Source organism: Dermacentor variabilis, chromosome 1 (genome assembly GCF_050947875.1).
Source record: "Dermacentor variabilis isolate Ectoservices chromosome 1, ASM5094787v1, whole genome shotgun sequence".
Taxonomy (NCBI): Eukaryota; Metazoa; Arthropoda; class Arachnida; order Ixodida; family Ixodidae; genus Dermacentor; species Dermacentor variabilis.
In genome coordinates this window covers 166590788-166604879 of record NC_134568.1, presented here as the reverse complement: position 1 = coordinate 166604879, position 14092 = coordinate 166590788, and the positions used below count along the sequence as shown (strand labels likewise).

General features: G+C 46.0%; 1 protein-coding gene across 1 annotated transcript in view; it reads right to left on the bottom strand.

The window, feature by feature from the left end:
* The window catches only part of LOC142587836 (uncharacterized), a 29178-nt gene extending 16634 nt beyond the window's left edge, over positions 1-12544 (bottom strand). Inside the window, exon 1 of the mRNA XM_075699131.1 lies at positions 12385-12544. Within this exon, the coding sequence (XP_075555246.1) occupies positions 12385-12457 (73 nt within the window). The 5' untranslated portion in view covers positions 12458-12544. The remainder of the gene's footprint in view (positions 1-12384) is intronic.
* Between the last annotated feature and the right edge of the window lie 1548 nt (positions 12545-14092).

The window sequence follows — 14092 nt, the reverse complement described above, 5'->3', positions numbered from 1 at the left end:
AAGCTAGTGCCGACCATGAATGAGCCCCTTCATCGGCTCGTAGTCAACACAAAAGGCCTACTTCCAGTAACTACTTCGGGTTACCTTCACATTGTGGCAGCGATTTGCCCCGCTACTAAATTCTCCGAAGCGGTCCCACTTAAAGAACTTAGTTCGGTGGAAATAGTTCATGTGCTCTTCTGGATATTCGCGCGAGTTGGTTTTGCCACTGAAGTATAGTCCGACCAAGGCGCCGTGTTTATAGTGCCCTAACCAAGACCTTTCTAGAACGATGTGGGGTAAGGTTCATTCACAGCTCAGTGTACCGTCCGCAATCCAATTTCGTAGAGAAGCTACACTATATTATGAAGCGCGCGTTAAGGGCGTCATGCTTCGATAGGAAGACAGACTGGGAGAGGTGCTTGCCTGCTACCATGTTTGCCTTAAGGATTGCGCCGCATAAAGCAACTGGTTTTTCGCCAGCAGAAGCTCGTATACGGCCGCTCGCTGCGATCACTGCTGCGCATGCTGCGCGAATCACGAGAAGGACGCGGGGAAGACCCAGCTGTGCTCGAGTGCGTACTTAAGCTACAGAACGCTTAAGGAAGGCGCAGAGGTTGTTAGAAGAGGCCGTGTCTGAAGCCCAGCATATGTACAAGGAGTATTACGACCGCACAGCCACGAACCGTCGATTTGAAGTCGGCGATACAGTAATGATTCTGCGCCCATCGCAGAAAACCAAAGTCGAGGTGCAGTGGGAAGCTCCCGCAAACGTCGTTCAGAAGCTGTCTCACACGAACTACGTTATGAGCTTGTGAGGAAAGTGGAAGATACAGCAGGCTTATCACTGCAATCTGCTGAAGCCTTACAGGGAACGGAAAGCGGTTGTATACGTGATGGTAAACGTTCCCGAACACATTCCGGTAGGATTTCCGCGGCTCGTGTCAGTCAGTAAGCGAGAGGCTAGAGAACTACTAATTAGGGCACCACAAGTTTTCCCGTTCAAATTAATCCACGCACCAGCTATATTAGTCCAAGTGCCAGACACTTTAATCCAGCTGCCACATATTTAACCCTAGTGCCAAATAATTTAATCTACGCGCCACGTATTTTAATCCTAACGCTAGTAAATTTAATACAAAGTAAAGATGCATCTGCGGAGGTGTTCGGGGAAGTTCAAAATAACGACTAAATATTATAATTCTGCGCCGACGAAACATGCCTGAAGAGACTTCTTGAAGAGCGTTGTCATGTGCAAACAAAAAAACGCTTTCCCTGTGCCACACATTATCGAAATAATGCATTGTTACAGACGTTATGTTATTTGCATGAATAGGTCATGTAAAACGCAGCTATTTGATGGCTTTGCTGATCAGCAACAAATACAGCAACAAATCATTCATTTCTAAAGCTGATAAAAATAGGCCATTAGAGTGTCACGTCACACCTCATTATACTGTTTTCTTCAAGCCCCGTTGACATGCATATCTATCAAATGTACGAGCTTCGAACAATCTCTGCGATTACAACCACGTAGCGCATCTCAGATCACGTGGAAAAGGGCGTCATGGGATCTTACGTAATATTCGCCAGCCTATTCCTGATTCCGAACGATCTTCATCTTCATCATCAGCCTGGCTACGCCCACTGCAGGGCTAAGGCCTCTCCCATACTTCTCCAACTGCCCCGGTCATGTGCTAATTGTGGCAATGCTGTCCCTGCAAACTTCTTAATCTCATCTGGCCACCAAACTTCCCGCCGCCCCCTGCTACGCTTCCCTTCTTTGGAATCCAGTCAGTAAACCTTAATGACCATCGGTTATCTTCCCTCCTGATTAGATGCCCTGCCCATGCCCATTTATTTTTCTTGATTTCAACTAAGATGTCATTAACTCTCGTTTGTTCCCTCACCCAATCTGCTCTCTTCTTATCCCTTAACGTTACACCCATCATTCTTCTTTACATAGCTCGTTGTGTCGTCCTCAATTTAGGTAGAACCCTTTTCGTAAGCCTCCAGGTTTCTGCCCCGTACGTGAGTACTGGTAAGACACAGCTGTTATACACTTTTCTCTTGAGGCATAATGGCAACCTGCTGTTCATGATCTGAGAATGCCTGCCAAACACACTCCAGCCCATTCTTATTCTTCTGATTATTTCAGTCTCATGATCCGGATCCCTGGTCACTACCTGCCCTAAGTAGATGCATTCCCTTACCACTTCCTGTTCCTCGCTACCTATCGTAAACTGCTGTTCTCTTCCGAGACTGTTAAACATTAGTTTAGTTTTCTGGAGATTAATTTTTAGACCCACCCTTCTGCTTTGCCTGTCCAGGTCAGTGAGCATGCATTGCAATTGGTCCCCTAAGTTACTAAGCAAGGTAATATCATCAGCGAATCGCAAGTTACTAAGGTATTCTCCATTAACTCTTATCCCCAATTCTTCCCAATCCAGTTCTCTAAATACTTCCTGTAAACACGCTGTGAATAGCAATGGAGAGATCGTATCTCCCTGCCTGACGCCCTTCTTTATTGGGATTTTGTTGCTTTCTTTATGCTTTCTTCCCAAAGATACTGACATGCATATCACCTGCAAGCAAACTGGTGAATTTGTGAATAATAAAAAAAAGAAACGATCGGGCTTCGAAGGAGCTCTGTGATAGTGCCCACGCGGGACACATTAGACCACGTGGTAAAGATGTCCCGTGACCTAGCGTAACTTTCGGAAGCCCACATGTGAGTACGATACGAACTGACATAAGTGTCAAACGAACGGCAATCGCAAAAGTTACGCGATGGTAGACACAGCGAACGTCGAACCACGTGAGAGAGGCTGTCACGTGACTTCCCGCATATTTCGCTAGCCTATGGGGGATCCCACACCTTACTTACATGGATATCAAACGATCGGGCTCCGAACAAGCTCTGCTATGGTATGCACGTCGCATACTTCAGACCACGTGCAAAAGAGCCACGGGACATTAGATACTTTCGCATACCCATGGGTAATTACCAACCATGCTGACATGGATATCTAACTAACGGGAATCGAAGAAGCTATGTGGTGGTACCGAGCAAGCTAACATCAGACTAGGTGGCAAAGGGTGTCACGAGACCTCACGTAACTTCCGCATTCCCATGGGTGCTTCCCAACCATATTGTCATGGATAGCATACGAACTGGCTTCGAAGAAGCTCTACCATGGCACCCACGAAGAGCACGTCAGACTACGTGAAAATGAGTGTCACGTGACATCACAGGACAATTTGAAAGCATTGGGTGATTCACGAACATACTGAAGTGCTTACTAAACTAACGGTAGTCGAACAGCCAGTGCGACTGTTGCCACGCAATACGACGGAAGCGGAGAAGGAAAGCGCGTCACGTGACTTCATGTAACTCTGAATTCAACAGGAATGACTGCTGGACCTATTGACGTGTATATTGCGGCGAGAGGAATTTACCTTGAAAGCGATGTGGCACTGATAGAAGAGAAGAAATCGTAAAACTTGCCATAATTTTTTTCTTTGCTCGCGCATGCATAAGACGGCTGAAATACTTGCAAATTCTGGGTTCGGTAGTTGTTCGTCAAGCATTAACGGTGCTATTGAATTGTTGTTTTGCTCTCGTTGCTCAGGATGCTGTGCTGCTTTGTGCATAATTACTGCACACTGACTAAACTAGAAAAAGTTTCACTTTTTTTTGTAACCGAGTCAGGATCACCGGGATAATGTTTCCAATGATCGCGGAAGCACTGCGTGTTAACAAATTTATGAAATCCTTTCCTTTCACTTCCACTCAGAAACAACACCCGCACCCCAGAAACAGCATTTCATTGGTAATAAATGAAGCTGCTAGGAAGCTTAGACAGACGTGGTAAGGGATAATAACTTGATATAGACATATTAGGTAAACATGTTTCTTAAATTTTGGTGATGTCTGCCAGGTTGATGGTTGCAGAAATGGCACTCTATTTATTTTTCTCGTGCGCATGTAGGTTAACAGGGCAAGCTGCCCCAAATGAGCCGCATGTACTGTAGAGAAACTTCGAAAGAAGTTTGTCACTAGAAAGCCAGCGATGCGGATGAGAAGGTTCTGTAACTTGTATCCTTTGTACAGCACAGTACACTATGATATGACACACTCTTGCTATTTCTGCGCCTCGAGTCTATCGCGAAGCGCTCATGTAGATGAAAATGGCGAGTTGAAGTACTAGATCAAATTAGGAAATGTATATTATAACACTGCAAGAGTTCAAGCACTGCGGTGTTTGAAGCAAAGAAATTGCACCAGGATTATTCTCACCGAATTTTACTCTGTTCACATCTTAGGTTCTGTCAAGTGGGCAATTCCGATGAAAGCGGCCGCTGACTTGTTAGAGCCAAAGTAACACGGCGAATATTTTTAACAAAGTAGAAATTACAGTTATTATATCTTACACCTACTGATGTTACTGCTCATCCAGGGTTCGGAAACGCACGTACCTCTTTTCACATAGAAAGGAATGTTGTGCACTAATTACGCACAAAGCGGCACATCATCCCGAGAAACTAGATCATTACAACAATTCGATAGCATCGTTAATGTGGGAAGAGCAGCTACTAAAGCCAAGATTTGCAAATATATCAGTCTTCCTGCGCGCGTGCAAGGGAAGAAAAGAATTCTGGCAAGTTTTACCAATTCAGTTCTATCAAAACCACATCGCTTTCAAGGTGAATTCCTCTCGCCATGATATCCACGCCAAATGGTTCAGCAATCAGTCACGTTCAATGCAGAGTCACGTGAAGCCACGTGACGCACTTTCCTCCTCCATTCCCCTTGCTTTGCGTGGCAACAGTCCCACTGACAATGAGCTCACGGGACACTCATTTTCAGACGGTCTGACGTGCTCTTCGTAGGTGCTTTCGCAGTGTTTTTTCGAAGCCAGTTCGTATGATATCCATGTCGGCATGGTTGGGAATTACCCATGGGCTTGCGAAAGTTGTTACACGACTATTTTTAATGTGGTCTGAAGTGCATGGCGTGCGTGCCATCGCAAAGCTTTTATTCCCATTCGTTTTAGATCCATGTTTGTTTGGTCGAGAATCAGGCATGAGCGAACGAAAGATACGTGAGGTCACGTGACAACCTTTCCCATGTGATTTGTCGTTCGTTACATGGCTAGCATCGCTCAGCTTTTGAGTTTCCCGTTCGTTTGGTATCCATGTCAGCATGGCTTCTAATTGCCCATGGGCTTGCGAAAGTTAGATGGTTTCACTTGAATCTATTTCATGTGGTCAGCTTGTTCAAAACCCGATCGTTAGATATCCATGTCCCTATGGATGGGCATCACACATGGGCTAGCGAAAGATACCTCAGGTCACGTGACAGCCTTTCCCACTTGGTTTGACGTTCGCTACGTGTGTACCATCGCATAGCTTTTGCGATTTTCATTCGTTTAACATCCACGTTAGTGTGGTCGGGAATGACCCATTGGGATGGCAAAAGTTACATGAAGTCACGTAACACGCCTTCCTCGTGGTCTCACGTGCGCGACCTGCGTACCATAGCAGAGCTTGTTCGAAGCTCGTTCATTTAATAATCCATGTCAACGGGGCTTGTAGAAACTAAAATGATCAGATGTCAAGTGACGCTCTTTTCAGCGTGTTTTTATCAGCTTTATAAATCAATGGTTTGTTGCCGGATGCCCCTTTGTTTCAACGCCTGTTATCAAATCCATCAAATAGCTACGTTTTGCATGACCTGACCATGGCAATAATATAATGTCCTTAACAGTGCATTATTTCGATGATGTATTGCGCAGGAAAGGCAATTTTCTGTGACATGACAATGGTCTTCCAGAAGACTCTTTAGTTATGTTTGGTCGGCGCAAAATTATAACATTTCGTCGTTATTTTGAACTTCCTAGAACAACCCCGCAAATACATCTTTACTTTGGATTAGATTCACTGGCGTTAGGATTAAAGTACGTGGCGCGTACATAAAATTTTTGGCGCTATTATTTGATGTGTGGCAGGTGGATTAAACTGACTGGCGCTTGGATTAGTTGAGTGGGAAAAGCAGTAGTCTCTAAAGCGCAGCCGGAGCCTGAACAAATGACGGAGTTGCAGGAAATCCTGCAAGAATGTCAGGGCTTGTTCATAAATAGGGCAGGAAGGACATCGGTTCTTACACACGACATCGAGCTCACTTCTTACGAACCGGTACGTTGAAAGGCTTATCGAGTGTCACCGCGCCAACGTGAGATTATGGATGCGGAGATGGAAAAAATATTGAATCTAGGTGTGATCGAGTGTTTCGAGAGCGATAACACCTCGCCGTTGATCTTAATTGAGGTGGCTAAACGCGGTCACTCAACGCGGTCACTAAACGCAGGCTAAACGCGGTCACTAAAGATAAAATTTATCTTATATCAAGCATCGAATCAGGGTGTAGACGAGCCGTATGCAAAAAGACTGAAAGATATCTATAGCGGGTCCACAGCCACCATAGTCCTCCACAAAGCAAGCAACAAAATCCAAATAAAGAAAGGCGTCAGGCAGGGAGATACGATCTCTCCAATGCTATTCACAGCGTGTTTACAGGAAGTATTCAGAGACCTGGATTGGGAAGAATTGGGGATAAAAGTTAATGGAGAATACCTTAGTAACTTGCGATTCGCTGATCATATTGCCTTGCTTAGTAACTCAGGGGACCAATTGCAGTGTATGCTCACTGACCTGGAGAGGCAAAGCAGAAGGGTGGGTCTAAAAATTAATCTGCAGAAAACTGAAGTAATGTTTAACAGTCACGGAAGAGAACAGCAGTTTACGATAGGTAGCGTGGTGCTGGAAGTGGTAAGGGAATACATCTACTTAGGACAGCTAGTGACCGCAGATCCGGTTCATGAGGCTGAAATAATCAGAAGAATAAGAATGGGCTGGGGTGCGTTTGGCAGGCATTCTCAAATCATGAACAGCAGATTGCCATCATCCCTCAAGAGAAAAATGTATAACAGCTGTGTCTTACCAGTACTCACGTACGGGGCAGAAACCTGGAGGTTTACGAAAAGGGTTCTACTTAAATTGAGGACGACGCAACGAGCTATGGAAAGAAGAATGATAGGTGTAACGTTAAGGGATAAAAAAAGAGCAGATTGGGTGAGGGGACAAACGCGAGTTAATGACATCTTAGTTGAAATAAAGAAAAAGAAATGGGGGCATGGGCAGGACATGTAATGAGGAGGGAAGATAACCGATGGTCATTAAGGGTTACGGACTGGATTCTAAGGGAAGGGAAGCGTAGCAGGGGGCGGCAGAAAGTTAGGTGGGCGGATGAGATTAAGAAGTTTACAGGGACAACATGGCCATAATTAGTACATGACCGGGGTAGTTGGAGAAGTATGGGAGAGGCCTTTGCCCTGCAGTGGGCGTAACTAAGCTAATGATGATGATGATGATTATGATGATGATGATGATGATATTGATGATGGTGATGATGATGAAGCATCGGAAAGCGCATCTAGAAAGTTAGTAGCGCCCGATTCATTGCTACCCTGGATGTAGTTGAAGGCTACTGGCAGGTTCCCCTCACAGAGCTGGCTAGCAAATATTCCGCCTTCCTATCTCCGTTGGGAACGTTCCGCCCTAACGTCCTAAGCTTCGGTTTGAAAAATACACCGCACTGTTCTTCAAGCCTTATGGGTAAAGTGTTGCGAGGACAGGAAGAGTTCGACTTGTCTTAGATGATGTCGCGATATATTCTACATCCTTGTCAGAGCATATGCAGCATCTAAGGGCAGTGTTGGCCTGCTTGCGTGAAACAGGCTTAACCATCAAGGCATCAAAATGTCAAATGGTGCAAGTGGAAATGATCTATCTCGGTCACGCAATCGGACAGAGCCGTCACCGTCATTCTCAGCTAAAGGCGGCTGCGATACGAGATTTCCCGCAGCCTCGCACGCAGACCGATTTCCCATGTTTCTTAGAGGCCGCAAGGTAATATCAGGGGTACACCCAGGCACGTACCAAGAGGGGGCCCGGGCCTCCCAGCGCCCCCCCCCCCCCGAAATTAAGTGGCATACAACCCCCCCCCACTCCTCCCCGTCACGCCACCACTCCTCACACACATTCCTAAAACGCCGACAAATCAATCTATTCGGCGGTCAATATTTTGCTGCTTTTTACATCGAAAGCTGTGTATGACTAGCCTTCCGTAGTTTTCTCTCCCTCCGTCAACAGAAAAAACGATCATGTGGGCCAATCCTGGTGATAGTGCATTAAGGGTTCAAGCTCAATGCCACATACACTTGTGGGCTCGGGAGCCTGCAGCACGTCCTTCGGAATCTTCGGGATGGGCCCCGTATGGGGAGTGCTTAACGCCTGCTTCACCTCCGCCGCGTGTAGGCCCGGCATCGTACTACCTTCGGGCTGGACCCACGTATGGGGAGCGCTTAACGCCTGCTTCACCGCCACCGGGGGTGAAGCAGGCTGTCTTCGGGCCGACCCGCGGCGGAGGCGAAGCACTTTGCTTTTCGCTTGAGAGCTTTGACTTTCGTCAGTTTTCGCTGTCATTCCGTCTTCACAGAGTGGAATGTTTTTCAATTTTTTCACTCCTTTTGGATGGTGGTAGTTACCGGCATCTTCTGGGGTGTGACGGCCACTTTTCTCATCGATTCGGTGCCCGCGCGATTAACTGAAGATGAGTTCAGTTGTCACCATCTATTCAACGATCACGCGCATCGCTGTTGCTTGATTAGTTCAATCTTCTTTGTTTAGACTGAGGTTCGTAGTCAACTGGACTGTATAATCGTGGAACGAGTTGCGGCCGGAGAAAACGCCAGATACGTTTAGCTTTTCCTTTTGAGTCATTATTTTCTCGAGTGACGGCTCGCCGCGACGCTCCATGGCAGATCCTTGGAGCCATATACCCGCGCTATGGGTGAGATAAGGTGGAAAATAAAATAATGCGAAACAGCGTCCTTCATCAGGCCCTGACATAACTTTAAACCCATAAACAATATGACTGTCACCCGTTACGTACCTCGTCTGGCTTTTCCCTAATCGTACAGCAGTTTTTGAGCAAAATTGACAACTGGAAACAAGAGTCGCAATGAGTTGAGAAATTAAGCGATCTACTAAAGGAGAGAGCCAAGGCAACAGCTAAACAGGAAGGAAAAGCGAAAATTAACAAATTTAACCGTTCTTTGTGAAAATATTTATCGAGCAACATCTTTTTATTTAAAAAGAAAGTAGAGACAAGGCCGCCGGAAGTGGAGGATGATTCCGTGCGTTTTGAATGACGCTTCTACAGTTATCAATCGAGCCGCCTGATGTAGTCACTTCTCTGCTTTGCTAATGTGGGTGTTTTTCTAACCTTCCGCGGCGGACGCAGTACGTTAAGAACTGCAGCGTCCTGCGCTTTACGCGGTTGTACGGGACTGCTGACCAATCATGATTACGTAACTTCACAAATAATAATGCGAGTCGGTTTTGCCACTTGGTAGAGCAGTAAACGAGGGGTGCAAAAGAACTGTGATTGTTCCACAAATATATATTGCTCTATAATTCTTCCAGAGCTAATTAAAAAGCGCTACTAGACGTCTTTATTTTACACTTTCGCTTGTTTACTTGTTCTTGGCAGTGTTCTTCCTGCGCTTCTTTCATGCGGGAGTCCATTTGATATGGTTCCTTGTTTGCCAAGTAAAGGAGAGGTGTATCTCACAGGCGCACCTGGGAGATACACCTCATTTCAATTCTCTTTTGAGGGTATACGCGTCTTTATGGCGAATTGTGGGAATTATTCACATTTGTGCTAGTAAAGGTACCTCCTCCTCCCCTCATTTGCATAGAAAATTTACCTTGGGTTGGGCCTCCCCCCCCCCTCCCGAAAAAAAAATCCTGGGTACGTGCCTGGGTACACCCCTAGGTATTCTGAACTACCTAGCGCTCTAACTGATGCTCTGCGGAACGAAAAAAAGGAATCCTGTGGGACCAAAAAAAGGAATCCTCTTTCAACGCCCTAAAGAGCGCACTGACGAGTCAGCCCGTGCTATGTTTGCTGGACTACACGAAGGGATTTCTCATTCAATGCGAAGTGATAGAGCAAAGCATGGGTGTCGTACTGTGCCAAGAGGGAGAGAGCGAATAGAAACACGCTGTCCTTTACGCCGCTCGGAAACTCACTAGTCGAGAACAGGCATACAGTGCTACTGAGAAAGAATGCGCATGTCTCTTATGGGCTGTTCAAAAATTGTCTTGATATCTTGCGGGCTCGAGGTTCGTCATCGAAACGGATCATCGTCTTGTCAGATGGTTTCAGACAACGTCTTCCAAAAATGGCCGTCCTTTGTGCTGGAGTCTCACTTTCCACCAATATTTTTTTGAGATAGGCTATAAAAAGGGGACTCTCAATGGCAATGGCAATGGCGATGGCTTGAGACGAAGCCCCTAGATCGAGAATCAGCCTCAAGCGTTTCATGAAACTCGTTTTTTTTTCTTCCTGACGTAGGGATTGGAAGGGTCTTATTTTGATTTACGCATTTCGGTTGTCATGTCTTGTGAAGCGTATAACAAATTCATGTATGTATTTAGTGCTACTGTGTGTTCTGTAAAACTGTTACTTTTGAGTGGGAAATAAGTGTGGCGGAGCTCACCGAGAATATGACTCGCGCTTGTTGTGTAGTACTGCCGACACATGCTATCAACGGGAAACTGTTGCAGACCCTTCTGAGGCATCTAGCCTCGGACCGAGACGTTGAGCGACGTAGGAAAACGCGCACAGTGTTTTGTGCTCAAGAGAGCCGTACGACAACCGACGACGACTACAAGCACCGACCTACGTCATCTCTCTGTCCAGCGGATGTCGTCCCCTGCCCATCGGGATCTCCTTCGGCGGCGGGGCAGTCTGTTAAAGTTCACTTTGTGCGGCATTGAATGAAACGGCTGCCAAACGCCTGAGGCACGACGTGCCTAATTGTCAAGCTCGTCAACATGAAAAGACTGGTCTGTCGGGTGTGTGCGACGGGATTATGCACGGAATGTGCAAATCCCACTTTTCCTCTGTTCTACGTTCAACCTCTCTACGCCAAGGAGTGGTTTCCCTCCGTGTTGCTCTGTGTGGGTTGACCCGACGTATCCTCACAAGGTCCCCTACCAGGGATCAAGAGAGAATGAGGTTGCCCGGATGGTGGAGGGTATAAGAAAACCAGCGAGCCGCCACGTGGAGAAGCTTCTTTTCTGCCCTTGCGTGCAGGTACACGCACGTTTCGGTATTTTTTGTCTTCGAGCGCACCGCTCATCCGCAGTGATGTATTACATCATCTCGTCTCCCCTGCCGAATCCTCTCCGATGATTAATCTGGTTCGAGCTTCAAGCAGACGTTGTTGAAGGTCGCAAAACCCTAACCCCGTAACGAATGGTGACAGCCCTAATACTTTCTAGCTTTTTTATCTTGTTTCCCTGTGCAGCGGTATTTAAACCTCCGGTTGTTCCTGGGCACATGAAATAAAGATTTATTTATTTATTTATTTATTTATATTTTACTGTAATTGCTTGCACAGAGGTTTCGATGTCTGTGTACATTCGAATCAATCAGCAAGACTTTGTTGAGCTCAGTCCAAACGAAAGTGTATTCCAAAGCACCCTCTGTTTAAAATAATGCTATAGTGGTATTCAAAAGCGCATCGCTAAAATCCCACCGCTAAAACACAGACAAAGAGTGACTATCTCAATTCGAACATTACCTAAAACAACTTTGAACACTGGAATGGGAAAGATCATATGTGTCCAATATCATTCTATATTAAAATATTCCTTTATAGGACAAACACGTGAGCACCATTTCGAAAAGTCGTTTTCTTTTTTAGCGGCAAAGAAACACGCTCCCAGATTCTGAGTTCTGCAACTTAAGATGTTAAGCCTCCGTGCAGATATGAGCGCCATTTCGAGTGCTCTGTGCACGCGCATGTTCATAGCTGTGCTCCAATAGAAATCCTCGTTCCCTCTAAGCGTATACGTCGGTCTGATTGGAAGCGGCCGTAATAACGCGACTCGCATCGACCGGATTACATTGCGATAACGCCGCACAACGAATTGAGGTCATCTTTACGAAGAGAAAAATGACACGGCTCGAGCAAAAGCAGAGCATTATGAGAAGTCTTGTTCCAGATAGAACGACTGTAATGACGCCAGAAAGATAAAACACTCTTGTAATTGCGGCTTTCGCTCGAACAGAAAATTGGAGTCGCGTATAAAAAAGAATACACAAAGGTTAATCCTCACATCCAGTGCCACTGCTTGAGCAGCGTCTAGCTGTACTGTTTTTTACTAGGACTTGGCCTGGCGAGAAACAGTGGCGGTATGCGAACATTGCATTGACATCTTGACGGCTGCGAGGTCTATAGAGAGTGGAGGCAACATGCCGAGGCTTACCACAGAGTTCGTCACTGCTCCTGGCGGTGGCGACCAGCAGGCCCACAAAGATCAAGCACAGCAGCACCTTCATGGCTATGTTCTTCGCTCTTCAAGCAGGAAGACGAGCGGCGGACAAGTGTGGGCGAGTAGTGTGGGCTACTCAGGGCCACCCTTTTATACAACTCCGTGGTCGGGTGACTAGAGGACAAAGGCGCGTGACGCCGCATCTCCGGTTGGGCTTCCGAGCCATCGGTAGATGTAACACGAGCCCATTATCTCTTTGCACGATTGTCTTCCCTTATCCTGTCGCCCGTGAGTACTTGCCGTGTTTGTGCGAAAGGAAGACAGCCACCTGATACAACGGATGCGTGCTGACGAACCGGCGGTCGGTAACGTAGCCTGCGGATGGTAAGTTGGCCTCGCACCGGTGGATACCTTACGTACGCCTGCGTACCGATTATGTTCTTTTACGACATTTTTATGATACGAATATGACATTATTTAGCCTCTCGCTTTCCCCAAGGGCTACCTAAAAGTGCAGTTCACATTATAACAAAATAATGTTATAAGGGTTGATCCTATAGCGCCCCTATTCCTAAAGCTAGGCGTCTGTGCTAGCGTAAGCTGTAGACACTACTGTGCCATCAGCGATAGGCGATCGCGCGAGCGCAGTAGTTTTGATAAACGCACTATTTCCAATTATATACCGCTCCCCTGCATACTTCTTGTGAGTAACATCAACATCAGGTGAACTACTGAGCGAAGTATACGAAAGAGAGAAGGCTTAGCACACAAACTTGTCGTGCCTAGAGACCAAGTACGGAATAAGCTGTTGGCCAGAACTAGCCCTTGAACCATGAAAACTCATTAATCGTCATCATCATTGATTGATATGAATCTTGTCACCATGAAACCGCATAAAAACGATTGTTCACAGTCCTGAATACTCCCAGTCGTTCTGACCCCTCAGGCTTCACAGCTGCTGTACTCTTTAGTGAACGCTCGCAATTTTGCGATTTCTTGTAGCGCTTTTTCTTTCTTTGTGATATGACATTTCAATATACACGATGCTAATTTTTTTTATTTCCTTTAAACCGTACTGCCGTCTACGATATGGGTTCAATCAAGACAGAAATGTTTTTTAAAGCACTCAACGCAACGGTGACAGAAGAAAATTTGCTTGCTTTGAATGCTTCAGTTCACTTATTTCCATCTGTGCCATAATGTTTACTCTTTTGATACCAAAGTGCCTTTTAAAGTACACAATTATTTTACCTTGCTATTTTATAGAATATGTCACAAGATATTTAATCAGCAGTAACAAAGCCATGTCTTGCAATTAGAAAACTGTTATAAGTATGCAGAGCGCAACATCAGTAGATGCATTTATTGTTTGCGCCAATTACACTGAGTAGAGAGATAAAAAGACGATGGGTTCTAGAATATCCAAGCTCAAGGCAGCGCTTGAGGCACTCATGACGGGATTTTCGTGAGAGCTATTTCGTACACAACCGCTCTTTTTTCCCCTCACTTTGGCATGAAACAAATGTTTGGCACGACGTCTATTTCATTTTACCCCCTATACGCTGTCTCAAAGGCACATCTCATTCTTTTAACGTCCTCGCCGCTCTCAAGTGCACGTCCAAAGACACTAGCCAGAGCGGCAGCCCACAGATTCGCTCCTTCAAAGCAAGGAGCACTTGAGCATGGAGGCGTAACCACTGCT